Source organism: Sorex araneus, chromosome 2 (genome assembly GCF_027595985.1).
Source record: "Sorex araneus isolate mSorAra2 chromosome 2, mSorAra2.pri, whole genome shotgun sequence".
Taxonomy (NCBI): domain Eukaryota; kingdom Metazoa; phylum Chordata; class Mammalia; order Eulipotyphla; family Soricidae; genus Sorex; species Sorex araneus.
Window position 1 is genome coordinate 33065693 of NC_073303.1, and position 26445 is coordinate 33092137.

The 26445-nt window shown below is 54.5% G+C and overlaps 2 protein-coding genes across 2 annotated transcripts; both read right to left on the reverse strand.

Annotated features, from left to right (window-relative positions):
• Positions 1 to 4987: 4987 nt before the first annotated feature.
• VARS2 (valyl-tRNA synthetase 2, mitochondrial) lies at positions 4988 to 18392 on the reverse strand. The gene is made up of 30 exons (XM_055127626.1): positions 18270 to 18392; positions 17614 to 17841; positions 17437 to 17518; positions 16835 to 16935; positions 16434 to 16555; positions 16266 to 16332; positions 15438 to 15535; positions 14519 to 14600; positions 14259 to 14378; positions 13775 to 13886; positions 12504 to 12592; positions 11933 to 12023; positions 11630 to 11757; positions 11425 to 11528; positions 11144 to 11225; positions 10816 to 10892; positions 10663 to 10738; positions 10342 to 10447; positions 10091 to 10161; positions 9867 to 9992; positions 9605 to 9709; positions 9402 to 9470; positions 9234 to 9312; positions 9030 to 9157; positions 8774 to 8926; positions 7975 to 8181; positions 6612 to 6723; positions 6311 to 6486; positions 5957 to 6085; positions 4988 to 5852 (listed from the first exon to the last, which is right to left on the reverse strand). Exons 2-30 carry the CDS (start codon positions 17839 to 17841, stop codon positions 5757 to 5759), a joined length of 3216 nt encoding a protein of 1071 aa, XP_054983601.1. The 5' UTR covers positions 18270 to 18392; the 3' UTR covers positions 4988 to 5756.
• A 105-nt stretch (positions 18393 to 18497) lies between these two features.
• On the reverse strand, positions 18498 to 26208 carry GTF2H4 (general transcription factor IIH subunit 4). Its single transcript, XM_055127627.1, has 14 exons — positions 25978 to 26208; positions 24779 to 24921; positions 24294 to 24398; positions 23696 to 23827; positions 23348 to 23444; positions 23168 to 23256; positions 22845 to 22956; positions 22415 to 22483; positions 22146 to 22229; positions 21460 to 21592; positions 20957 to 21087; positions 20361 to 20408; positions 20145 to 20223; positions 18498 to 18796 (listed from the first exon to the last, which is right to left on the reverse strand). Exons 2-14 carry the CDS (start codon positions 24916 to 24918, stop codon positions 18624 to 18626), a joined length of 1392 nt encoding a protein of 463 aa, XP_054983602.1. The 5' UTR covers positions 24919 to 24921; positions 25978 to 26208; the 3' UTR covers positions 18498 to 18623.
• Between the last annotated feature and the right edge of the window lie 237 nt (positions 26209 to 26445).

A 26445-nucleotide genomic window follows, 5' to 3' on the forward strand; every position in this document is an offset into this window, starting at 1 on the left:
ATATTTTTGTGAAACTGAAACATTAAAGGTAGACATGCCCAGTATCCAGTTTCCTCACCTAGAAAATCACTGTGGGTGAGGCATAAGACATCTAAATTTGAGAAGAAATTGAGCTTAATCCACCACTCCCTTTGAGACCCACATTCCTGAGCAAGAACATTCCTGGTGGCAAGAGCCCTGGCCATTAACTGCAGTTAATAATTAATCCCCTAAGAGCAAATGAGAAGCCCTGGCTTGGGTGGGGCCTAGACACCTGCTCCCCACCTCCACCTCCCTCTCTGGAGGCCAGGCACACACCCCCTTGAGTCTCCGAATAAGGCAGGTGGGGCCCCAGACTGAGGGAAGGGGCCCACCCCCACAGCCCAGTGAATGACCCTCTTCTGGGTCCTCGAAGCCCGAGAAGAGAACTGGAAAATCCAGTTAGCTGCCTCCCTTCCTCCCCCAGACAGGAGCTGAGTGGGGAAAGGCAGTCCTGGAAACCAGCGCCAGTGGGGCCCCAAACGTCTCTTTGTCCCTCGGAGAAGTGGCCAGGATGAGAGCCCAGCTGTCCCTCTTCCTCCTCCTCATCCTCCTCAGTGTTGCTCAGGGGACAGGTGAGGAGACAGGGCGGCAAAGTGGGGCTCATGGCAAGAGGTCAGAGGGGAGGGGCTGGAGTGATAGCACAGCAGGTAGGGTGTTTGCCTTGCACGCGGCCGACCCGGTTTCGATTCCCAGCATCCCATATGGTCCCCCAGCACCACCAGGAGTAATTCCTGAGTGCAGAGCCAGGATTCACCCCTGTGCATCGCTGGGTATGACCCGAAAAGAAAAAAAAAAAGTAGGTCAGAGCGGAGCCAAAGAGATGAGAAATTCAGTCCTAAGGTCTAGAAGGGCACTGTCAGGGAATGGAAATGGGGGGGAAGAAGGGAGAGGCGGGGGAGGGGCACGGAGGGGTCCCCCCACATCTGAGGAAGTCTGGCCTAGGCAGCTGGGTCCTAAGGTGTACTTTTTGACTTCTGGAACCTGAGGGCCAGGAATGATTCTGCACCTGAAAATGAAGGACTCCTTTTGGGCAAATGCCTCCCACGATTCCGGCTCCCTGCAGTTGCTCGAGAAGGTAGGTTTGGGGGACAGGAAAGCAAGGCTGTGTGCTTCTCTGCTGGGCGGGAGGTGGGGGGCTGACTCCCCATGTGAGAGCCTTCTCACACTTTGTCCTCTAATCTCCAGCTCTGCCACCTCCTCCGCCTCCCATCCGGGACCAATGTCACCCTCTATCACTCAGGATTCCCACATGTAGTCTGCGGAGTCTGAGAACAATAGAAGAAATACCCCTCTTCTGCGCCTCCGGAGCTACATGCTGAACCCCTGAGGAGTTCGGCATGTAGCCCGGAGGCGCAGAAGGATGCCCAGAGGCACTCAGCAGGTCTCACTGTGACAATAAACATGCTGAATTCGATGAGTCCGACTTGTAAATTCATAAGCATATGGCTAGCAGAAAAAAAAATTAAGACACCGTGACTCTCCGTTGTTAAAGCAAAGCATTCTACATAGACACTCTCCCTCAAAACCAATGACGGAGACATAGGAGTCCAGGGAAATTAACCGAATACCACACACACACACACACACACACACACACACACACACACACGTTGAGATCATCAGAACCCTTGGGTATAAAGCAGATAAATATTATCACATATGATCTCTGTCTTTGTACCAGGTTCAAATCCTGGCATCCCATATGGTCCCCTGAGCACCGCCAGGAGTAATTCCTGAGTACAGAGCCAGGAGTAACCCCTGAGCACTCCCAGGTATGACTCCCCACCCCCCCACCCCCTGCAAAAAAAAAAAAGAGGAAAAACAGGCGTGGACAAAGGTGGCTATGAAGGCAGAAACTCAGGTCCAACACGTCTTAGCCCCTCAGGAGTCCAGGATTCCCCTTCTGACCTTCTGGAAGCAGGGATTCAACTGTTGCCTCCCACTCAAGATTATCCTGACTTCTTACCATCACAAATGCAAGTATGTCATTCAGAACTGACAACTTGGGGCTACTGGTGTTTGCTTCCTGTTCTCCCTAGTACCGGGCCCTCCTTACTATACGTCCCACCTACCCTGGCCCCCTTCCCCTGCAGCCACAGGATATTCCATGCCAGATCCTTTGGCAGGTGAAAAGCTCTGTACAGATCCCTGAAGATAAGAGAGCACAGGGGCAGAAGAGTGAGGGGGGAAATTTCCAAAGTAAAATTGCTCATTCCTTTTACGCTGCCTGGGACAAACAGCTCAGCAATGGAAGCATTAGCAGGTGGCCCTAGTATTTTACAGCTGCACCTGCCCTGCACCAGCAGGTAAGCACACCCCACCTCAAATATGAGGATCCACCCTCAGATGGCCAAAACAGAGAAATGCCTCCTGCATCGAAGGCTTGGGGTCTTGGGTGTCGTTTCCAGATTATTTTCTCAAAGGGTTTTTGTGTTTGTTTTTGTTGTTGTTTGCTTCTTGGATCATATCTGGCGATGCGCAGGGGTTCCTCCTGGCTCTGCACTCAGGAATTACTCCTGGCGGTTTTCAGGGGACCATATGGGATGCTGGGAATCAAACCCGGGCCAGCCGTGTGCAAGGCAAACGCCCTACCTGCTGTGCTATCATTTCAGCCCTCAAAGGTTTTTCTTAAAGAATCTTGAAACTCTCAGTCTAGGGACTCAGTGCCATGAAGGAATGCTTTAAAGGTTCAGAGACCTATGGGTGGTCCATTACCAAGTGCCCCCAATAATCACTCTCCCTCTAGTCATGCCAACTTTCCCGAGTACATGATTCACATTTCCCATCATCCCTCTACAGCTAGGAATGGTCATGTGATTTTGTGTGTTTCTGTTCATGGAATTTGTGTGATGGTTGGTGTTTTTTGGGAGATGGGGCACCCTAGCAGTGCTCAGAGCTTACTCCTGGCTCTGTGCTTAGAGATCACTGCTGGCAGATTTGAAGGAGTGATGGAATATCTCAAAGGAACCTGCCAGGAGTGGAACCAGGAACGGAACCTGGGTCTGCTGCATACAAGGCTAACACTGTCCCCACTGTAACATCATCCAACCCCGTTATTAGTTTGCTTTCAGACACATGGCAGTGCTCAAGAACTACTCCCGGCATGGTACTCAGAGTACCACGTGCTTCTGAGAATCAAACCCCCAGCTCCTGCATTTAAAGCATGCACTCCAGTCCTTTGCACCATCTTTCCAACCCAGCGGTGACCACGTGATTGGGTTCTGTCCAGTGGAATACAAGGAGAAAGGGGGTATGCAACTCCATGGTGATAACCTTGAGGAGTTTCCTATCTGAAAGAAAACAAAGACCATACTCTGACCTATAAACCACACTAGCACTCTGCAGTAGATCCCTCCATGGAGATACTCGTGTTTTATACTCTTTCCTGGTCAACCTGGGGTGCATATCTGAAACTCCCCCTCTTGGGGAGAACTCAAGGAACTTGAGTACGTGTGTTGCTGGTGGAGGCCCCGAGTTTGGATCCAGCACCATAAGGCTCCCAAAACATCATGTGCTGGAGGCACCCAGCATCACTAGGGCCAACCAATTCAGCCCAGACGGCCAAGTATCCCCAGAGACCTCAGGTCTCCTGTGCACTATGCTTGCTCACTCGCTCTCTCATCTCTCTCTCACTCCCTCCCCCTGTCCCTCTCTGTCTCCTCTCTCTCTCTCACAGGCACAACTGTCACAACTGTCATTGAGGAAGGACACTTTCTTCACTGCAAATCTGGGGATCAAATCTACAGCCTCACACTTGAAAGGCCTGATCTTTTTCTCTATATTCCACCACTAGAGCTACATTCCCAGGCCAGTAACTGAGTGTTTGTTACTTCAGAGGCCAGAGCAGTAACACAGAGGGTAGGCGCTTGACTTGCTCATGGCCGACCCAGGTTCAACCCCAAACACCTTAGGGGATCCCCTAGGCCCCACGAGGAGTGATCCCCAAGAGCAGAGCCAGGAGTAAGCCCTGACACGGCCAGGTGTGGCCCCCAAAAAACAAAAACAAATGTGTTACTTTGGATATAGCCCTAAGGCTGCCATGTTCTTCACCTTGAGCGTTCCTCACCACACAAGCCGCCTGACTGCCCCATGCCTCACTCACTCAAACACGTGGGGCTGGCACGTTCCCAAAGCAAAGAGCTTTCCTCTAGATGGGATAGGACCTAGACGCCCCCTAGTCTACTTCCTCCACTTCCCAAAGGTTTTGCTTAAATGTCACTTTAACAAGTTCTACCCTGATTCCTAATCAACACAACCTGCCCACTCATACCAGAGGCCCTTGACTCCCTCCTCCCCAATCCCAGCATTCAGGACCTCAGGACTCAGACCTCCGGGCTGCTTCTTCTGACGCCCCCTGCTGGGATGAAAGTACAAGCGCAAAGATCTGTTTCATTCTTGGGTGAATCCAGGGATCAAGAAAAAAGATTAGCTGGGACTAGAGCAATAATAACAGAGGGCAGGGCATTTGCCTTGCACACGGCACTTGCCTTGCACACGGCACACCCCAGTTCGATCCTTGGCATTCCACCTGGTCCCCTGAGCACCGTCAGGAGTAAATTCCTGAGTGCAGACCCAGGAGTAAACCTGAGCATTGCCAGGTGTGACCCAAAAAGAAAAAAATTTAAAAAAAGATAAGAAAGAAAAAGTGCTGGGCATATAGTAGGTGCTCAAAAAACATGTGACGTGGGGGAAAGGGGAAAAAGTTGTTTGTCTCCTCCTCATCCTCTTCCCTTGCTGTGAATATGGTGCAGATCTTTGGCCCAGAGCTGGAGAGAGCATCAGAGTGGCAGGAAAGAGATGCAAACAGGCATGGAATCCTGCACCACTCTGCCCACCTCAGACCTGGTCTTTCCATATGAAGCCTGGTCACAGGGCCAGGAATAATTTGTACCTAATATATTAGATCGCAGCCAAGACCACACTTTGGACAAGTTCCATTTATTCATTATGTTTCAACTTAAATGAAGGAACACCCCGTCCCCCCCCCCCAATCAGGCACTCAACTGGCAGCAGAACCTGCCAATGACAGGACTCTGAGGAGAGAAGACAAGCGGGTCAGACGGGCAGCAGGCTGAGGAGTTGTACTTTCCTCAGCTGGGCAGTGTGGCCCTGAAAGTGCTCTCATGTGCAAGTTGAGGTGAACTCTCAACCGTCAGCACACCCCACAGCCCCACAGGGGCCTGAAGGAAGTCCCAGCTCCCCTAGGCAGCCCTGGGGACAGAGACAAGAAGCATGAGGCAGAAGGAAGGGCCTGCAGAGACAGACACCCCAGGAAGTGTGGGAGCCACTCAAGTTCCAGCCACTGTGCCCAGCCCTGCCCTGCCCAACTCCTCTCCTTACTGGGGCTGCACTCCAGCCCAAACTCCCACATGCTGAGAGGCAGGTCTCTCCCCAAGACCCAGTCTCGGGGCAAAACTAAGAGGTAGGAGAATCGCCCAAGGAAAAAGGGAGAAACGGACCAGGCGCAGATGTGCTAGGATTTCGACGTTTATCTGAGTCTCCTCCCGGCACTTGCAGGAGGGAGGCCAGTGCAGGAGTGCGAGCACCCCGGGAACACCCCCGCGCGTCAGTCCCCAAGGGCACGGTGACCCCGCCAATCTGTCTCCTCATTTATAAAATGAGGAAGGACACGAGCCTCTAACGCGCCCTGGCATCATGGGGCAGCTGCCAGTGTGAGTCCACAAAGGCAGGTCTAGGCAGGGGGCGCTCGCCGGCAGCAGACAGGGAGCCAGAGCTCAGGGCTCGCGGGGACCGGGACACGCAGCCAGCAGCTTTTCCAGGTGCAAGGCCGCCTGGTCCAGTTTCGCCAGCTCCAGCTGCAGGGAAGAGAGCTGGGTGCAGAGAGGAGCAGGTGAGCCTCCAGGCGGGGACCATCCCCCCCCACCCCCCAATTCCTTCAGGGAGTTTAGCTTCGTGCAGGATGCCCCAGCCTCACCCTCTGCCGCCTCAGGGTCTCCGCCTCTTCCCCCGCAGGGCTCCGGGCTAAGAGCCCATCAAGCTGCTTCTGCAACTTGAGTCTCCGGGCAGCCAGGAGAGGGAGATGGGTCTGGGGGTCCACCAGGCCCTGCGAAACCACAGAAGACTCAGATGTCTGCAGCCTACCCCCATTCACGGACCCCTCCTCACCTTAACACCCTCCCCTCCCCCCCCCCCGCCATCGTTCCTATAGCGCTCACATTCAACAGGGGCCATGTGGTACTGCGCCGTGCACCACCAGGCATGAGTTCTACCTCTTGGGTCACGTCACTTCCCAGCCCCCAGCATCCTCTGCCCTCCCCCATCTGCTCACCTGCAGCTCCATGTAGGCCTGGGCGGTGGCACTGAGCGAGGTCTGAGCCCAGCCGGAGGGAGGTGCTGTGCCCGGGGCTAAGAGCCCCACGGCCCCACACTGGCCCAGGGTGGCCATGGGCTCTAGGAAGGTCTCAAAGAGGTGCCGCTCTGCAGGTTCGGAGCTCCACAGCAGCACTGGAGAGAGAGGGGACACTGGCAGGGGCCAGGCGGGGAGGGAGTGGCTGCAGGGGGAGTCTCCTTATCTGGCCCGGAAGGGCCCCCTCCCCAGCGGCCTACAGGGACTCGGGCCCACGGCTCACCTTGGGGCCGGACCTTGGCTAGCTGATAGGTGGCTCGCAGAGCCCTCAGGGCCTGAATGGCCTCCTGGACCCGGGAAAAGTGTCCTTCCAGCTCCGGCCGGTGCAGGTGCTCCTGAGACAGGCAGGCACACAGCTGACTCCTGCCATGCGCTCCCGCCAGTAACTTTCCTGGCACCCCAATCCACCCACCCACCCTGTCTCCGTAGGGGCATGAGCTGTGTCCTGTGTCCTGTCCATCTCACTCCCTTCAACACCGGCCAAACAGCCGGGCGTCATGTACGCTCTTAGATGAGGGGTGGTTGGTATCTGTGGAGGTCCTCTGACCGAAGGACACAATTTAAAACTCACAAAACCAAATAAGTAAATTGGGGGCTGGAGAGACAGAACCGCAGGTAGGGCACTTGCCTTATGTGCAGCTGACCCAGGTTCGATTCCTGGGATCCCATATTGGCTCCCCAAGCACTGCCAGGAGTAAGCCCTAAGCGCCAGATGTGGCCAAAATGGGAAAAGAATTTTAGGGCTCGAGAGATGGCCCGACAGGCTGAGCATGTGCTCTGCATGCAGGAGGCCCAGGTTCAATCCTGGGCACATGGTCCCCTGAGCACCTCCAGGAGGTCCCCAAACACAGAAACAGGGTAATCCCTGAGCACTACTGTATATGACTCAAAAGAAGAAAGAAAATTAAATAGTTTAAAATAGGAGCTGGAGTGACAGCACAGCGGGTAGGGCGTTTGCCTTGCACGCGGTCAACCCAGGTTCGAATCCCAGCATCCCATATGGTCCCCTGAACACCTCCAGGGGTAATTCCTGAGTGCATGAGCCAGGAGTGACCCCTGTGCATCGCCGGGTGTGACCCAAAAAAAAAAAAAAGCAAAAAAAAATTTTAAAATAAAAAAAAGTAAAATAAAATGATTTGGGGGATAAATTTGGACATTTGTCTTTCTGTAAGTTATTAAAGCTTTAAACTGCAAAAACTTTTGCGCTCTCTTGTTACTAAGCTCCTCACCACAGCCATGCTATGCACTATTACCATCCCAAGAGTTGGAAATGAAGGAAACTGAGTCAGCTGGTAAGGTTCAGTCTGCAGGTAGTGTCAGAGCTAATATGCTAACACTGCCCCTAAGACCCCAAGAGTGCCCCGGTCCTATGGAACAATACACCTCCCGGTCCCCCAAAGCCTCCAATGGGCCTGGGGATGTAGCTCGGGGATACATGTATGACGTCCCACATTAATTCCTGGTACCAGACTAAAAGACTTTACAGCAGAGTACAAACTGCTACTGTCCACGGTTCCAGTGCACGAGAACTCCCAGAAGACCCCTTCACCCCAGCCCTTATAAGGTTTCATGGGCCCCCAACTCACCAAGCTAGAGGCACTAGGGTAGGGGGCAACACAGATGCTAGGGGCAGGAGGCCCACCAGGCTTGGCGGGCAGCCTCTGCCAGAGCTCCTCAGCCAGGAAGGGCATCAGTGGAGCCAGAAGGCGCAGAGCCACGTCGGCACAGGAGAACAGGACCTGGGGAGGCTCTGCAGGGCAGGGGGAACGCCGAAGCACCGGCTTCACAGCTTCCTAGGGAGGGAGCCAGAGTCAGGGGCCTGGCCATGAGGACACACACACTGCCCTGAGGGGGAGCGAGGGGGAACGCAGGCAGGAGCCCCCAAAGTCTGACACCTTCTGCTTTCCAGAGCCATACACCCAGAACATAAGGAAATCGAGAGCAGGGCCACTCAGAGGCAAAAGAAATTTCTGGGAAAGTTTGTGTAGTTCTGCAAGTACACCAGAGTTTTCTGTTCCTGGGCCAGCAACACGGAACAAGGAATGAAACACGCGCGCGCGCACACACACAGCAGCAGCTCCCCTGTAGGGGCAGGTGTGAGAATCAGTCTAAAGACCAACTTGCCGTGACCTCATACCCAGGTCCCAGCCCACCAGGGTCTGACTCGGCAGTCACAGGGGCCGGAAGGAAAGGAATTTCCCCTCCCACACACCCCACCGTCACTCCATCCCTTCCGCCAGGCCCTCCTCCAGAGAAGTGCCACGACTGCGCCAGCGACCATCCCAGGGCCCCGTGTTCCTGCCCCAACGATCGGTATTTCAGAGCTCTCAGCCACCTGACTGAATCAAGGCCCATGAGAGGTGGTGCTGGGGGGGTCTCCCTCACCAAGTAAACGTCACAGAGACTGTGCAGCCAGAAGTGGTGCAGGGTGTGGGTGACATGCGACAGCTCCCGGGCGCGGAAGCCTCGCTCACACTCCAAGGCAGTGCGTGCGAGGCGGCTCAGGATCCACGCGTCCATGGGGCCCGAGGGCGCCAGCTGCGGGCAGACAGGGCTTCAGGACAGGACTGACCACTGCCCGGCCTCCTTCCCTTCCAGATGCTGCCCTCAACCCTTCGACAGCCCCCCTTCGCTCCCTCACCTCCTCCACAGGCTGGGGCACGAAGCTCTCTCCCAGGGCATTGAGGATAAAGCGCAGGGCATTCCAGATCTTGTTGCAGAAATGTCGAGTGCTGAGGACCTCGGAAACAGACAGGTGCAAGTCGCCCCCTGCAGGCACAGAACGGAAGGAGCAGGTGGGTGGCCGCGCCCCTGCACAGCTGTCTTCTGAGCCAACACGACCTACCGAGGGCTCCATGGGCGCACAGGGCGAATCTCAGGGCATCTGTGCCGCACTCGGGGATCCCATGAGGGAACTCCTTTCTCTGTAAGCAGAGGAGAGACAGCAGAGGCCATGAGGCGACTGAGGCCAGCAGGGTCCGAGCTACGGGTGGGAGACGGGACCTGGGCTCACCTGTGCAGTGGCTGCGAATGTCAACTCCGTGGGGTCCAAGTTCCCATCCTGCAGCTTTTCCTGCAGCACCTGGATGGGTGGTCAATGACCTCCCTCTGAGGGCCTGCCCCTAGCAGGCCCATCCTCCATCCTTCCCACCCACTCCTCTCCTCGGGACCCCCACTCTCCCCAAATCCCAGCCCCCACCAGGCTTTCGTCCTGACCTGCAGCTCCACCCCGCTGATGATGTCCCGAGGGTCCAGCACGTTCCCCAAGGACTTGCTCATCTTCCGGCCCTGCTTATCCCGAACCATGGAGTGAAGAAGCACCTGGACACACGAACGCAGTGCAGGGGGGCTGGGACAGAGTCCTGTGCCTTAGAGGTCACGGTGGAAAGGAAGTCGGGAAAGAGGAAGCGGGACTAGGGAGCAGAGGCTCAGAGCAGAGGCCGAGTCGGGGAGGCGGGGTGGCCCTGCAGGGCTGTACCTTCCTGAAGGGGAGCTGCCCTGTGAGCTGCGTCCCCAGCATGACCATGCGGCCCACCCAGAACAGCAGGAGGTCACTGCCTGTCTCCAGAAGGGACAGCGGGTAGAAACGACTCAGGTCTTGCGTCTAGAAAAAGAGAGGCAGGGAGTGTCTTGGGCTGTTCTTGAGACAGGGGGCCCAGACGCTCTCACCCGCCTCCCTTTCTTCCTCTCAACCCGCCTCACCTCTCGGGGCCAGCCCAAGGCAGAAAAGGGGAAAAGAGCCGAGGAGAACCAGGTGTCCAAGACATCAGGGTCTGAGAAACAGAACAAGGACTAGGAACCACAGGGACTCTCGGCCCACGGCCCCCTCCCCCCACCCCCAGCCCAGCAGTAAGTAAGCTCATGGCCCCATTTCCTGCCCCTTCCTTTTCCAGTCAGCGTCTTCCCCCTCAAACCCAGACACCCTCCCCGCTCTCCACTCCTCGGGCACTCACCTCTCTCCAGGGTTAGTTCCGCCGCCGGCCGCCCTGTCAGCTCTGCGGCTGCTTCTCTGGCCTCAGCCTCGGTTCTCCCAACAACCCAGCATTCCTCCCTGTCACCCTGCAGAGGAGAAGAGGGCCGGGGAGGGAGGGCTGAGGCACCCCCGAATTGATTTCAGGTCTCACTGGGGTAAGAGGGTGAACAGCGCCCTCGGGTGGCGAGATGAAGAAGCACAGACTCGAGCAGACACAGTGCTGGCCAGCAGCGGGGACCCCTAGGACTCTGTTCTGGCTCTTCCCACCATACCCAGTGTCCCTTGAACCCCCTAAACCAACCTCCACAGGCTCCTGCACCACCAAGTAGGCTGGAATCTGATGACCCCACCACAGCTGCCGGGAGACACACCAATCCCTGCGGAGAGGACATGGGTGATTTCTCAGCATCTCTGGGGTCCCCGCCCCATCACCGTGAGTGCCCCCCACCCTTACCCAATGTGGGAGAACCAGTGCTGCCAGTTCTTCTGGTGGAAGGGCGGGCTGAGCTCCAGGAGCCCCGACTCCACAGCCTGGAGGAAAGGGCTTGGCCAGTGCTCCCCCACTGCCTGGGCATACCCCCCCGCCCGCCCCCAGGCCTCTGGGGCCATCCCAAGCCCCCTGAGAAGATTCCGGGCCTGAGCAGGGACATCAGCCAGCTTCAGCCTCTTCAGAAGTACACAAGGAGGTCCCACGAGAACCTCCAAACCCTGCTCCTCGTCTCCAATCCGCAGGGCACCGCCCCCCCCCCCATAGGGCCCAGCCTTCCTGCCTGCAGTCTCACCTTGGCAGCGCGCGCCCCCATCTCCTGGCAGCGGACAAACCACTGGCTCTTCAGGAGGTACTCCACCACATCCCCAGAACGACTGAAAGGAGGCAGGATGAGGCCAGCTCAAGTTCAGTGCCGCCCCCAGCACCCCACAGTGCCAGGCCCCCCACTTGGAGGGGACAGCAGCAAGTCCACCCACACTAAGCCACGAGCCAGGTAGGGGGTACAGAACCCCTCTATCACTGTTCCTAAGTTTCACCTCTTCCCTTCTGGGGAGAGGAGTTAAAAGGGGTCACCTGCAAATAGGCAGCACCATGGGGTGGTTCTGGAGACCCCGGTACAGGCACCGCTCCCTGAGCGCAGACACAATCTTCTCTCGGGCCACAAATCGGTGAAGGCCCTGGGAAACACGCACAAGCGAAGGTCAGAGTCCCGGAACACAAGAGGGGAGGCGGGGAGAAGGGCAGAGGGTGCCCCCGAGGGAGGGGGAAGGGGAAGTACCTGAAGCCAGTCCCCGCAGAGGTCGGTCATGGTCCCATCCTCAGAGATGACGCTCAGGGGGCTCAAGCCGTGCCGGGCCCCCAGCTCAGCGTCAACAGGGCTGTGAGCTGGAGTCACTTTCACTGCCCCTGGGGGAGCAGAACCTCAGTTGCTCACGACCTACACGTCACTGTTCCATCTTCTCCATGCTCCCCTCATTCCCCACTGCCCCTTGGCCCACCCTCGACTACCTCCCCACTTCCCTTCTCCCCGCCCCCAGCCTCCCGACAGCCCCCGGCTTTCCCTCTCCCTGACATCACTCACCTGTGCCCAGGTGTGGCTGAACAGCAGAGTCTGTGATGAGGGGCAGAAGCTGTCCGGTCAAGGGGTGACGCAGCTGTCGCCCATGCAGATGCTGAGAGAAGGAAGAGGAATGACCGGCAGGAAACAGGGAAGGGTGGCAGGGGGCAACGCAGGGCATATGAACCCCGAAGTGAGGGAGAAGACCAGAAGGGAAACGGCTAGAGCTGGGGCAGCAAACTTGCCCTTAAAGGGTCAGAGTATAAAATTTTAGGCTCTGCAGGACAAGAGGCAAATGACAGGCTTGCACAATGACTCCGCTTCCGTCACACAGCCAAGGTAATACACCAACAGCTCGGCTGAGCATGGCTCACATAAAGACCCACAGTGGGGGTGCATTTGGCTTTCTAGCCAGTTTCCTCAACCCCCCAGCTAGAAAAAGAGTAGTATGGCAGAGTGAACAAAGTAGATTCAGCATCACTGGAGAGCTAAGAGGAGAGAAGCCGTAGGAAAAGGAAGCGGGCTCCGAAGGGAAGGAGCCCGGCACCCGGAAGGGGAAGGAGAGAAAGGGGCGGCGGCGGCGAGGCAGGGCTACCGTGTATCGCTCATCAGCAGGATGGACGGCCACAGCCACGTCTCCAGGCAAGGTCTCTGGCCTGGTGGTTCCCACCACAACCTCAGCATCTAGAACAAAATTCAAGCACAAGAAACAGGTTGTCACCCTTGTCCCTCACTCCCAAGAGAGCTAAGAAAAGGAGAAAATGGGTAATAACGAGGGGCTATTCTCAGGAGGACCTAGAAAAATTCAGATGAGTGTCTACGGGAGCGTGGGGTACCCGGTGCTGAGGAACTCCCCTCTGCCTTGACACACACTAGCAGGAGCCCGGAGCCTCGCCTCTGCACGGACACTGGCTTCTCCCACAAACGTCATGCGGTCTCTAGGACAAGCACCACCTCTTCCCAGGAGAAATGTCTCTTCTTTGAACACTCCAAAACTCTGACTATTCAAACCACATGCAAGAACTGTAGCTTCCAAGTGAAATGAGCCAGAAAGAGAGGGACAGGCATAGAAAGATTGCACTCATCTGTGGAATATAAAACAACAGAGTAGGAGACTAATACCCAAGAATAATAGTATATAATACCAGGAGGTTGGCTCCATAGCTTGGAAGCTGGCTGGCCTCACACGCTGGGGGAAAATCATCCCAGACAGAGAAGGGAACACCAAGTAAAATGTGATTGGAGATCCTGCGCGGGGAGGGAGATGCGTGTGGAAAGTAGACTAGAGACTGAACACGATGGCCACTCAGTGCCCCTACTGCAAACCACAACACCCCAAAGGAGAGAGAGAGAACAAATTGGAATGCCCTGCCACAGAGGTGGGGTGGGGCGGGGGATGGGATGGGGGGGTGGGAGGGATACTGGGTTCATTGGTGGTGGAGAATGGACACTGGTGAAGGGATGGGCTCTCGAACATTGCATGAGGGAAAAACAAGCACGAAAAGGTGTGAATCTGTAACTGTACCCTCACTGTGACTCACTACAAAAAAATTTTAAAAATTAATAAAAAAGAAAAAAGGAAAAAAAAAAAAGAACTGTAGCTTCCAGAGTAGCAGGCTCCTGCAGAACTCACTGAGCTCCCGGAGGGCAGCAACTACAGGCACTTTCCTTACATGGCCCAGAGTACATAAGCTATGTCCCCGCCAAATGCCACCACCAATAAACAGGGTCCTGATGCCCCTCCCATGAGGCCCCTTGGGAAGTGGGAAACAGGCTGGAGAGTGGGGGTTGGGGCGCGCACCCACAGGCCGGGCTGGAGCAGAAAGAGAAGCAGAGCTACACAGGAAACCCGAGGACGCCCCTCACCAGGCAGTCCATCCACGGGGAAGGCCACGGAGAAGAGGAGGCCGAAGGTCACGGGGCTGGGACAGCCAGGTAGCCGGAGCTCAGTGCGACCAGGCAGGGAGCGGTTCTCTACCTGCAGGCAAACAAGAGGTCAGGCTGGAGAGAACCCACTGTAAGGCCACACCAGACCACCCCCCTCCTCCTCCCCACCCAGCCACCAGGCTTCCCTGAAACCCCTCTGAAAGGCATTCAGGACGTGAGTGCCACAGTCCCCTCCCCACACCTTCATGCAGTTACAAATATTCAAGCTTTCAGACCACGCAGGAGCACGCTGAGCACCTTCCCTGAGTTCTCCCAACACCTCTGAGAAGCAGGTATTTCCTGCATGCCTAACTCAGCCAGGGGAAACCGAGTCTTCAAGGCCAAGGGCCTTCCAGATCAGCACCAGCTCCAGAGAGAGCTCTCACCCAGCCCACCTCACAGCTCCTCTCTCCCTTCCCCTCACCTCAATATCTGAAATGGCTGATCGTAAAGCACAGGACCAGTTGACAATCTGCCGGCTACGGTACAACAGCCCTGCTTTGTAGAGTCGCACAAAAGCTTCAGTCACAGCCGCTGAGGAGCCCTGGAACAACCTGAGTGTCCGTATCCAATAGCCCTTTCTCAGGCCATCACCCCACACAGGGACCCAGGCAATTCCACCCTTGCACCCTAAGCACATGCAAACCACCTCCCTCACACCCCCGGGACCGAGGGGGCACTCACAGCATCCATAGTGAAGCACTCCCGGTCCCAGTCCAAGGAGGCCCCCAGTGCGCGAAGCTGCTCACAGATCTCTCCACCTTTCCTGGGCCCAGAGAGCTTAGCTTGTATCAGCAAACATGTTCTCTCTCTCTCTCTCTCTCTCTCTCTCTCTCTCTCTCTCTCTCTCTCTCTCTCTCTCTCTCTCTCTCTCTCTCTCTCTCTCTCTCTCTCTCGGGCCTCCTGTGACACAGAGAGACAGAGAGCTCTACAGTAAAGGAGGAGGCGACGGCAAAGTGTAGGAAGCCCAAACAAGCTTCAAGAGAAGATGGCACGTGTTTACAACCCGGAAGATGAGGGGGATATGAAGCAGTGAGAATGAGAATGAGAGATGATGATATCTACGCAAGGTCAAATTAGGTTGTATGCATGTGTACACACACATATACATGCACACCTCCTTTTACTGAACTGTGTTTTATTGTGCTTTACAGACACTGTATATTTTACAAGACCTCCAACCAAGACTCACATGACCGGTTAACAGTTTTTAGCAATAAAGTATTTAGTTATGTACATTACTCATTTAGAGATAATGCTACTGCACACTCAACACACTACTATAGAGTATAAACAATACTTTTCTATGCACTAGGAAACAAAAATCTCCTGTGACTTGCTTTAGTATGGTACCTGCTCTATGGGGGTCCACCAAAAGTGAGCACACAGTATATCTACGGTGTGCCCGTAACTATGTACATGAATCAAAAGACAAAAATACACCCATGTAACATACATAGGTACAAAGTTTGGAAACACCACTGAATGCAGAAGGGTTTCAGAGTTCATTCCAAGGGCAGGTGGGGCTAGACAGAAACAGTGTCAGCTGCAAGTCAGGCAAGAAAGGTTGGGAAGCAAGGCCTAACCCTAGTCTCATACTCACTCTTCCTTCCATTTCCACACCTCCCGAAGGAAGTCTTCTCGACTCAGCTCATGTCTCCTCACTCCTCGCTCTTTCCACAGCTGTTTCTCAACCACAGCCTATTGGAGGGCAAGTGAACCAAGAATTAATCTATCCTTGATGTCTATCCAAGAGTATGAAAACAGTGATTTAAAAAGATATGTGCACACCTATGCTCATAACCACATTTTCAAGGAAAGTCAGGTTTCCAGATGGATGGATAAAGAATGGATTAAAGTACATACAGTGAACTACTACTTGGCTATAAGAAAAGATTAAATTCTGCAGTTCACTACAACTTGGATATGACTATGTATTTTGCTAAGCAAAGTGAGTCAAAGGGAGGACAAACATCCAGTGATCTCACTCATGTTAAATACAAAGAAACACAGTAATGGTATTAACAATAGCCAAAGGTAACAGATCCTAGAGTGTATCTATAGAACTGTTTCCCAAAGGGCTTGGACATTTTGTATGTGGGAGACATGGATTTGAACCCCAGGAATGCATACAAGTAGCTTCTAAGCACTGCTGGGTATGGGGCTTGCACTCCCCCAAATGCTAATGAGACAGGACACAGAGATAGCAGTGGAGGGATAGTAGGAGTTCAAACTGCGGGTGGGATACTGGCACTCTTGGTAGTGGACATGGTATCACACTGCATTCCTGAAACGTCAATATCAATACTAGTATGTAACAACAGTTCCTAAAGTTCAAACAAGTAAAAATGGACAAAGGGAAAAACAGACATTCTTTTCAGGAGGGACATCTCTTTTCCCAAAGAAAAGGGAAAAGTGGCAAAAGACATACTTGGGTAGCAATTCCTGCGTGATCTGAGCCAGGGACCCACAGGACCTGATCCCCACGCATTCGATGCCTGCAAAAGAAATACTCTCCCTCACCCCCCTGATCCTCCAAGTTCATCCTCCCTCCCTCCGTTCCAACTTTACTCAGGCCACCAGCAGCCCAGTCCCTCACCAGCGCACGAGGGCATCCTGTATGGCCACTGTGAGTGCATGTCCAATGTGCAAGGAGCCGGTAACGTTAGGAGGTGGGATACACATGGAAAAGGTCTCCCTGGTGGCCTGGGGCAATCTGGCCTAGGAGGAAGGAGGGAGAAAGGTCAAAGGGCAAGAGTGAAGTGGGAGAACAGCACCCCCTGGTGTCTCCAAGGCAGAAAGGAAGGCAGGGAAGGGGGGAGGACTCTGGCACAGGGAGGACAAACCGCCAAAACACCAAGCACAGCTCCCCCCACCCCCAGCCCTATTTTCCAGCAAGCTCTGGAACCAGGCAGACTCCCGACTCCGAGCCTCAGTTCCTGCCCACCAACCTCATGCTCTACTGGGAAATCCTCGTACCTGGCCCTGCCGGGAACTTACCTGATACTCGGGTTTGAAGTAGCCCTCTCGCACCCACCAAGGGTACCAGGCCGCCTCGACATAGCGGGGGCTGTATGCAGGAGGCAGAGGCTGAGTGACATCTGTGGAGGAGAGCCCCGCAGTTCCTCAGCTACTCTCCGGCTGCATTTCAGCAGACCCAAAATGAGCAGCAAGAATGGAAGCAAAGGGGGCCGGAGGGATAGCACAGCGGGGAGGGCGTTTGCTTTGCACATGGCCGCCCCGGGTTCGATCCCATATGGTCCCCTGAGCACCGCCAGGAGTAATTCCTGAGTGCAGAGCCAGGAGTAACCCCTGTGCATTGCTAGGTGTGACCCAAAAAGCAAAAAATAATAATAATAATAATAAAGAATGTAAGCAAAGGGGGCTGGAGAGATAGCACAGCGGGTAGGGCATTTGCCTTGCACGCGGCCGACCCGGGTTCAAATCCCAGCATCCCATATGGTCCCCTGAGCACCGCCAGGGGTAATTCCTGAGTGCAGAGCCAGGAGTAACCCCTGTGCATCACCAGGTATGACCCAAAAAGCAAAAAAAAAAAAATTTAAAAAAAAGAATGTAAGCAAAGGCCATCAGATTTGGGTTACCTTTCTTCTCGCCGTGTTCTGTCGGGATTTCATACAACACTACCTCCTTGGGAGTCCAGGTCTTACTGGATTCTGCAGGGGGCTGGGGAAGAGGAGGAACCCAAAACGGGGGCTGCAATTCCCTGCGTGCCTCAGGCCCCTGCGGTGCAGCCCCCCGGGACGTGTCAGGTGCCTCACCTTGCTCCTCCCGGCCAGCCCGGCTTCCAGAGCCGCCTGTTTCTCTCGCAGGCGCTTCTGTCTGGCCTCCCGGTTCTTCCTGGAGATGGGGGGCCCGTAGGGCTCTGACTGGGTGGAATGGGGCTGCGACCTGAGGACGGCCCGCGAGGGCCTCAGTCCCCGGAAAGGGGGTCGGAAGGAGGCCAGCGGCAAATGAGGCATCAGGAGCGCTTGGGTAGGGGGCAACATCTGTGGCAGACAGAGCACACCAGGGCACGGCGGGGAGGGGCGGGTCACACCCTACCCCTTACTTCCTGCCCCCCACAGGACGGGTCTGTCATCCGAAAGTCCCATCCACGCCCACCACCAGGCCGCCTCCTGGCCGGAGGCCTCGGATGCCGGACAGAGCCCGGCGTGCGCGGGCCCACACGCGCGGCCCCTCAGGGAAGGGGCTCCTCGGGGGCACGCCTGGCCGGGAGACCCTCAACCTGCGACCCAGGGGTGGCGACTGACTCGCGGGACGGGGGAGAACTGAGATTTCGCGGGGAGCACTGTCACCGTGCCTAAGAGCTGGGCGTCCCCGGAGCCCCTGCGCTCCCACGCTGGCCCCAGCCCCGCGCGACCCGCCAGCCCGCCGCGTCCCTCGCCTCCGCGGGCCCCGCCCCGGCGCGGCTCACCGGGCGACCCCGCCGCCCTCCCGGGGGCCGCCGCGCGCCGGCTGCAGGGGCTGCGGGTAGCCGCGCGTCCGACCCCGGACCGTGACCCGGCGTCCGCGCGGCGCAGGGAGGCGGGGCCCGGGGCCCGGCGGGGCGCAGGCGCGGGCGCGGGCCCCGCCCACCCCGGGGCGTGGCCCAGGAGCGGCGCATGCGTAGCCGAGGGAAGAGCCGTGCGCGGGAAGCTTGGCTTTTGGCAGCTTTATTAAACAAGAGTTCCCGCGTGTGAATGAAAAAAACCTGAGTTCCGAGGCCGCGCCTGCCGGGCCCGCCCCGCCCGGTCCCTCCCTCCCGCCAGTGTCCGTCTGTCCCGCACTCTCAGGAGCTGTGTTTCTGTCGCTTCCAGAAGCGCTTGACGTCGCTGTGTCCGGCAGGGGTCACCACCATGAGCCGCTTGGCCGAGTTCTCGAACACCAGGACGCCCAGTTCCCGCGCGTGGGCCAGCAGAAGCTCGAAGTCCACTTGAGACAGGAACTGGTTATACAGGACGCCTGGGGTCCACAGGACAGGAGAGAGGACAAGAATTGAGATGCAGGATCCGGGTTAACATCCACCCTAATTTAAAATCTGATGCATTGCTGGGGGAAAAGGCAGCTCAGATAGAGAAGGGACCACCAAGTAAAGGGTGCTTGGAGGGCCCACTCCAGATGGGAGATGTGTGCTGAAAGTAGACTATAGACTGAACATGATGGCCACTCAATACCTATATTGCAAACCACAACACCCAAAAAGAGAGACAGCAAAAGGAAATGCCCTGCCACAGAGGTGGGAGTTGGGGGTGGCGGAAGGGATACTGGGATCATTGGTGGTGGAGAATAGGCACTGTTGGAGGGATGGGTACTCGATCATTGTATGACTGAAATGTAAGCACAAAAGTTTGTAAGTCTGTAAATGTACCTCACAGTGATTCATTTAAAAATTTTTTTAATTAAAAAATAAATAGGGGCTGGAGCGATAGCACAGCGGGTAGGGCGTTTGCCTTGCACGCAGCTGACCCAGGTTCTAATCCCAGCATCCCATATGGTCCCCTGAGCATCGCCAGGAGTTATTCCTGAGTGTAGAACCAGGAGTAACCCCTGTGCATCGCCGGGTGTGACCCAAAAAGAAAAAAATAAATAAAAAATAAAAATAAAAAATAAATAAAATTAATTTAAAATAGTAAAAACTGATGCATGCTGGGCTGGAGTGATAGCACAGTGGTAGGGTGTTCACCTTTCACGAGGCCGACCTGTGTTCGATTTCTCTGCCCCTCTCGGAGAGCCCGGCAAGCACCAAGAGTATCGCACCCACACGGCAGAGCCTGGCAAGCTACCCGTGGTGTATTGGATATGCCAAAAACAGTAACAAGTCTCACAATGTGAGACGTTACTGGTGCCCACTCGAACAAATCGATGAGCAACGGGATGACAGTGACAGTGACAGTGATGCATGCTAGTCCCCGGGTTCATCCTAATGAGCGAATGAGATCCAAGCACATTCAGGAAGGCAAGAGAATAAGGAACACCAGGATTGCGCTCCAAAACCTGAGAAACTGCTTCTTCTGATTTATACCTAGCCCTCCCAATTCCTCTTTTCTAGTTAAGGCACACTTGCACGGATTTGAGACAATGTATTTGCCAATAAGGACCCAACCAGGTCTTGCCAGACCATGTCATAACCCTTTCAGTGACCCAAATATAAAAGGCATAGTTGTCTCGGCTCAGTGAAGACCTGTCTTCCTCTGACCAAAAATAAATAAATTTATAAATAAATTTATTTATAAATAATAAATTTATAAATAAATTTATTTATAAATAATAAAGTTATAAATAAATAAATAAATCTCCAGAAGCCGCCTACCCTCGGTAAAGCGCAGTCTGTCCCTCTCCAGCTCCCAGAGGCGGATCTGGTCTGTGATGGTGGGGGGCAGCACCGGCGTCTGTGAGGCGAGGGGCAGCGGAAATAGTTCAGAGGCCAAACCACCCAGCCTTTCATCCAGTCTCCAGACTTAAGTGTCCCTTTATCCACAACTCATTGCCATGCACCAGGGGCTCTCGGCCGCTGGCAGCTTGGTACCTGTTTGAGCATCACTGGGTGGGCTCTTGTCCTTAGGAAATGGATGATCTAGGGAAACAGACAACAATGGGTTCAAGTGGCCAGAAAAGCTACTAAGCTGTCACCTGATGTCACTGGAAAATCACTGGCACATGCCTGTCATCAACGCAGGTCATCCCTGTTCAGCTGCCACCCCGCCAGTCAGTCTGCCATTCATTCCTTCTCCTGCCCTCTCCACTGCCTTATTCCATGTCTTCATAACGGCAGCAGCATTTACTTTTGAGCACTTACTGCAATGGCAGCTTCTGTCAGTGAGCCTTCACTTTACCCTGTCAGTATTCCCAAGCTCCGGCTGAGGGAAAGGCTCAGTGAAGTGAAAGAAATGGGGCTCCTTGGAAGAACTGGTGCTGAGACCCATATCCACAGCGCCACCTGCTCCCGCTGTGTTTTTCCCCTTAAGCACCTGCTTCTTCCCACACCCAGATTGACCCAGTCCTTAATGAGACTGCTCTGTGCTTGGACACACCCAGCTCTCCACCCACCTACCACACTACCCCGCTAAGGTCACCCTCCATGTTCCCTACAGTCCTGCCTCCACCTCCCCCAAGTGGGAATACCTGCTGGGCTGTGATGCCACTGGCGATGGCTTGCTGCACACTCTCCCGGGTCACCTGTGCCACCACCATGTTGGGGAAGCGATAGAGCATCTCGGAGAAGAGGGCGATGAGGGCAATCTGAAGCTCCGACTCTGACCCAGAGAAAGGGAGAGCAGGTGAGGAGGCTTCCCCCAGTCCCGGACCCCCTCGAGCCCAGCCTTCAAGTGTGATACAATAGCAGCACTCTGCAGACCTCCAGTAAGCGTGAGCACAAACACTGGCTCCCCGGGGCTGGAGCGATAGCACAGCGGGTAGGGTGTTTGCCTTGCACGCGGCCGACCCGAGTTCAACTCCCAGCATCCCATACGGTCCCCCGAGCACCGCCAGGAGTAATTTCTGAGTGCAAAGCCAGGAGTAACTCTTATGCATCACCGGGTGTGACCCAAAAAGGAAAAAAAAAAAAATTGGCTCCCCCACTCCCAGCCCAGCCAGGCCGCTCTCGCAGGGGCCCTCGGTGCACTTACCTGTGTAGGCATACAAGCGGTAATTGGTTTCCACCACAATAAAGCCAGGCTGATGTGCGGTGCCCCCAGTTCCAGAAACACCTGACGAGAGATTGATGGCCAGGCGCGTGGGGTAGTATCTCCGAGATTTCCTCTGGAAAGGATGGAAGGAAAAGTAGAGAGCCACTCTCATATGTCACTTTTGTATATTTTCTGCCAGAGATATCAGATTCCTCCCAGGGCAAGAATCTTAATTCTCAACTCCTCTTCCACTAAACACAGGAATTCAACCCTGGCAACTGCAACCCTACCACCTTCTAGACCGTGTATCTTAAAAAAAAAATATATATATATATATATATATACACATATATTATATGTTATATATATGCATATATATAATTTTAAATACATTGTTTACAATACAGCTAATCTTCCCCCATCCCACACTTTATTCAGTTTAGGGGTCACATCCGACATTACTCAGGGCTTATTCCTGGCTCTGCGCTCAGGGAGCACTCCTGGTAGGCTTGGAGGACCATATGGGGTGCCCAGGATCGAACCTAAATTGGCTGTGTACAAGGCAAGTGCCCTATCCACTACACTATTGCTCCAACACACCCCCACCCCCACATACACCCCTTTTTAAAGGTTAGGGTAACATACTTTCTGCCTCTTCCCCAGACACTCTATGTGGGTGACCATACCTTCCTCTGGAAAACAAGTCCAAACTCACGCAGATGTTGCAGGAAGTTCAACAGAGAATCGCTCATACCTTCCACGGAGTAGTCCTGAGGAAGAAAGGTGGCCAGCTGAGGTCCCAAACATCCCATTCTCCTCAGCCCGATCCATTCTCTTCCTATCTCTAACCATGCTTTATTCATTTTTATCTTTCATTCTGCCACCCTGTAACCTCCTCCCCCATCATTCCCCCTTAGCCTGCCCACCTGAGACCCGGCTCCAGCCCCCTGCTTACCTTGCCCAGAGTGGAGAAGCTAAGCTGGAAGAGGAAGGAGAGAATCTCCACGAGATCCATGCCCCGATTCTAGGGAAGAAGGGAGAAGAAACAAAGCAAGAGGGATGAGAGGGAGAAATCAAGAAGAGAGAGACAGAGGGGGCTGAAGCGATAGCACAGCAGGTAGGGCATTTGCCGTGCACACGGCCAACCCGAGTTCGATTCCCAGCATCCCATATGGTCCCCCAAGCACCACCAGGAGTAATTCCTGAGTGCAAGAGCCAGGAGTAACCCCTGTGCGTTGTTGGGTGTGACCCAAAAAGGAAAAAAAAATGCAAAACAAAAAAAAAAGAAGAGAGAGAGAGGAGAGAAAATCAGAGAACACGACCTGTAGAGGAAGGCTCTTAGTGGGCCCCAGAAAAGCAGAGCAGGCAGCCCCTGGCCTCCTCACCTGGGCTGTCTGCAGATACTGCAACATAAAGTACCACAGCTGGGCTGAGGTGTCGAGCAGCAGGAACTGGAAACCCGCAGAAGTAATGCAGGGTGGCTCGCCAGGTTCCGTACTAGGAACACAACAATGGGAGAAGTATGCAGAGAAAGGCCACGTCCCCATGTTAGTTCCTGGTTCTCCTTAGTCAGTGCTGGCCATTTACTCCCTGGCATCCTTTTTTTTTTTTTTTTCAGTCGGCCCTCTGCAACCCTCACCCACCCTAGTCACCCGGGGACTCAAGGAGATGACCAAGCAAGAAGTGACTGTACCTCCGGCTTCCTCACCTCTTCATGAGTCCAGCCTGGCTGAGGAGCTGAGCCAAGTCCTGACTGACAGCGGCACTGGGAGAGCCCACCATAAAGTGCAAGACCACCTGCGGACAGGAAGAGAACAGAGAGGCAACTGCCTCGAAGGGCCAAGGGAACCGGGACACAAGCAAAGGCCCACGGAGCCCCGCTCCTCACCTCCCATCGCTCCTCGGCGTACTTGTCAAGTGAGGGAACATCCCGGGCATGCTTGTCTGGTCCTAGTTGACTTGTATCATCAGACCAGGCCTTCCCCCTACGGCCAGGATGGGCCAAGAGAAAGGAGCCCTACCTGAGTTCCCTGACTGCCCGCTGCCCACTCTCTGTGCCCATTCCCAAGGGCCATGGGGAGATGTTTCTGACAGCCAGATGGTATTGACATACTCTAAAGGGTTCCCAAGGGTAAGAGCCCACAAGGTTCCAGTGGAGAGGCCCACAACGGAGCGTAGTTCTCAGTTTAATTACGGATTCCCCTGGTCTGGTCAGGAAGATATGGGAGTGACATACCCACCCAGAAGGGCAATGCGGAGGTTCTGGCGGAAGATGGGGTTGAGGATGAGGCCCTGGAGACCACCCGGGAGCAGCTGAGTGTGCCAGATACGAAGGCCACTCAGCAGTCCTGTGCTTTCTTCCTGCGCTCTGGAACAGAAGCAGAAGAGTCAGTGGAATCTCTGATGAACAAAAAGGTGGTCCACAAAGGCTCCACTCCTGCCTCTTCTGAACCGGTGGTCTTGGAACACTATTTCACACAGTGAAATCTCTAGGCCCATCTCACCATAGTACCTTCTTCAAGACATCACAGCTCTCCAAGAAAGAAAATACAGTGTACAGTTTCCCAAACATATTTTCTTTTTTCTTCTTGGGTCACACCCAGCGATGCACAGGGGTTACTCCTGTCTCTGCACTCAGGAATTACTCCTGGCGGTGCTGGGGGACCATATGGGATGCTGGAAATCGAACCCGGGTCGGCCGCATGCAAGGCAAACACCCTACCCGCTGTGCTATCGCTCCAGCCCCTCCCAAACATATTTAACTACAGACTGAAAGCGTTCCAAAGAACAGCAATTGAGAAATTTCTATCTGGCTGGGATGCAACAAGACTTACTTGCTGAATTCTTTCTTCACCCACAGGGCCACAGCAGCTTGCGGCAAAGGCTGCTCCAGAAACAGCATCCGCATCACCCAGTTCTTAGCCAGGGAGGGGAGCTCTCTGTAAGGGGGTGGAGGGAAAATTATCAACAGCAGAAATTGCCTCTGACCTGCATCTCTGCCCTCAGTGGCTTCTCAAATACCTCATGCTCCCCACACCCCACACACACCCTTCTGCCAGTCTCAAGGCCCCACAAACTCCATCTGTTTTAGCCTGACACACTTGGTTTTTTTTTTTCAGTTACAGTACTGACAACCAAACCCAAGGGTTCATACATGCAAGGCAGCCCTGTCATTTGACTCATCCCCAACCCTTAGCCTGATACATTTTTATTTCCAAGATATCCTGGGCCAATGGTCCGCCCACAAATGATCCCAGTCCACAGGCACCACTATATGTCCCCCACCTGGTCCTGACCATTGTGGGGGAGGGACACGCACCTGAAGACTGCCAGACAGGTAGCTGGGTGACCATACAATCGGTCCAGTACCCCAGGGCTCAGACTTCCTAGGAATTCCTGGAGATTCTTGCATTGTAGATGTACACGGTTCAGCCCACCCCTTGCGGGGATGCTCTCCATCACCTGAAAGGTGCAAGGGTTAGCAGTGCACACTCACAGTCCATGCCACTGGCGCCCATCAGCTTTCTCAGCCCAATCCCACATGCACTGGCTCCAACTCTAATCCAACTTTGCTCTGGCTCCCTTCTCCTGGCCACTCTTTAGTTTATCCCAAATATAAGTCACCTCCAACACTCTTCCATCCCCACTTCTGTTCTGCCCAACTGTAGTCTTCTTCCCTCAATTTTTATTTTCTCTTTTTTTTGTTTTGTTTCATTCTGTTGTCATACCCAGCAGTGCTCAAGGCTCACTCCTGGCCCCATGCTCAGGAACCACTGCTGGCAGTGCTCAGGTGACTTCGTATGGTGCCAGAGACCTAACCCTCACTAAAAGCACCTTGCCCACTGTACTCTCTGGCCCCTTTTCCCCAATATGTCATTGAGAAATTCTCAATTTTCAAGTGAAAGGATAGTTTGTAGTGGGCTGGAGAGATAGTACAGCGGGTAAAGTGCTTGCCTGCACTCGGATGAGAGTAATTCAATCCGCAGCACCACCAGGAGGAAGCCCTGAGCACCACCAGGTTTGGCCCCAACACACACACACACACACACACACACACACACACACACACACACACACACACACACACACACACACACACACACACACACACACACACACACACACACACACACACACACACACACTCCCACACTGAGAATTTTTAATATATATACAGAATTGTTCATAGTTCCATGTTTTCGAAATCAATTATCTTCCTCATTTCTACTTTAAGCGGTGAAAAAGAAATCGGTCGGAGCCCAGTCCTCTGTCTTTAACACCTCTCCAGGTCGATCAACTGAAAACGCTCCAAATCTGTTGATCCTTCCAAACGATTCTTGACCCCAACTTCTGCTGGGCACAATAAAATCTCCTTCACGATTCCACTTCCTTGCTCCCAAGGCTACCTCCCCGCACTTAGCCCGACCCACAGAGGCAAGGGCTTCTCCCTCTTCCCCTCCCATCCCTCGCCTCTCACACCGTTCACATCATCCGCCACCCCCTCTCCGGTCCACTTACGACTCCGTGTCGATCCCCGCACGTGCACCTCGATTCTAAAGTCGACGCTTAATCGGAGCCAAAGTCTCGCTTTGGCTCCCGGTAATAGAGAAAAGGATGGTGAGACGTGAGAGGAAAAGACATGAAACAGGACGAAATCTGGCAATCAAGAGTCTAAACCGAAGGACTCAAAAGAGGAAGAGGAGTAAAAAGTAGCGACGGTAAGAAGAGGCGTTGCACTCGCCCTCCGCGGGGCACACTGGGAATTAGAGTCTCGTCCTCATCTACCCCGAAGCTGACAGACAGGCTTTGGACTACAACTCCCGAGAGGCATCGCGGTAAAGTAAACGCGAGAGGGCCTGGGTTTTAACTAAGGGCGTCCGTAACAGCGCGGGGCGCGCTACTTCGTTCCGCGTCAATTTCCACCTTCTCAGCCAAAGGTGGGGCGTGTCCACAGCCTGCAGGTCCTGGGCTAGAGACAGTCCGCTG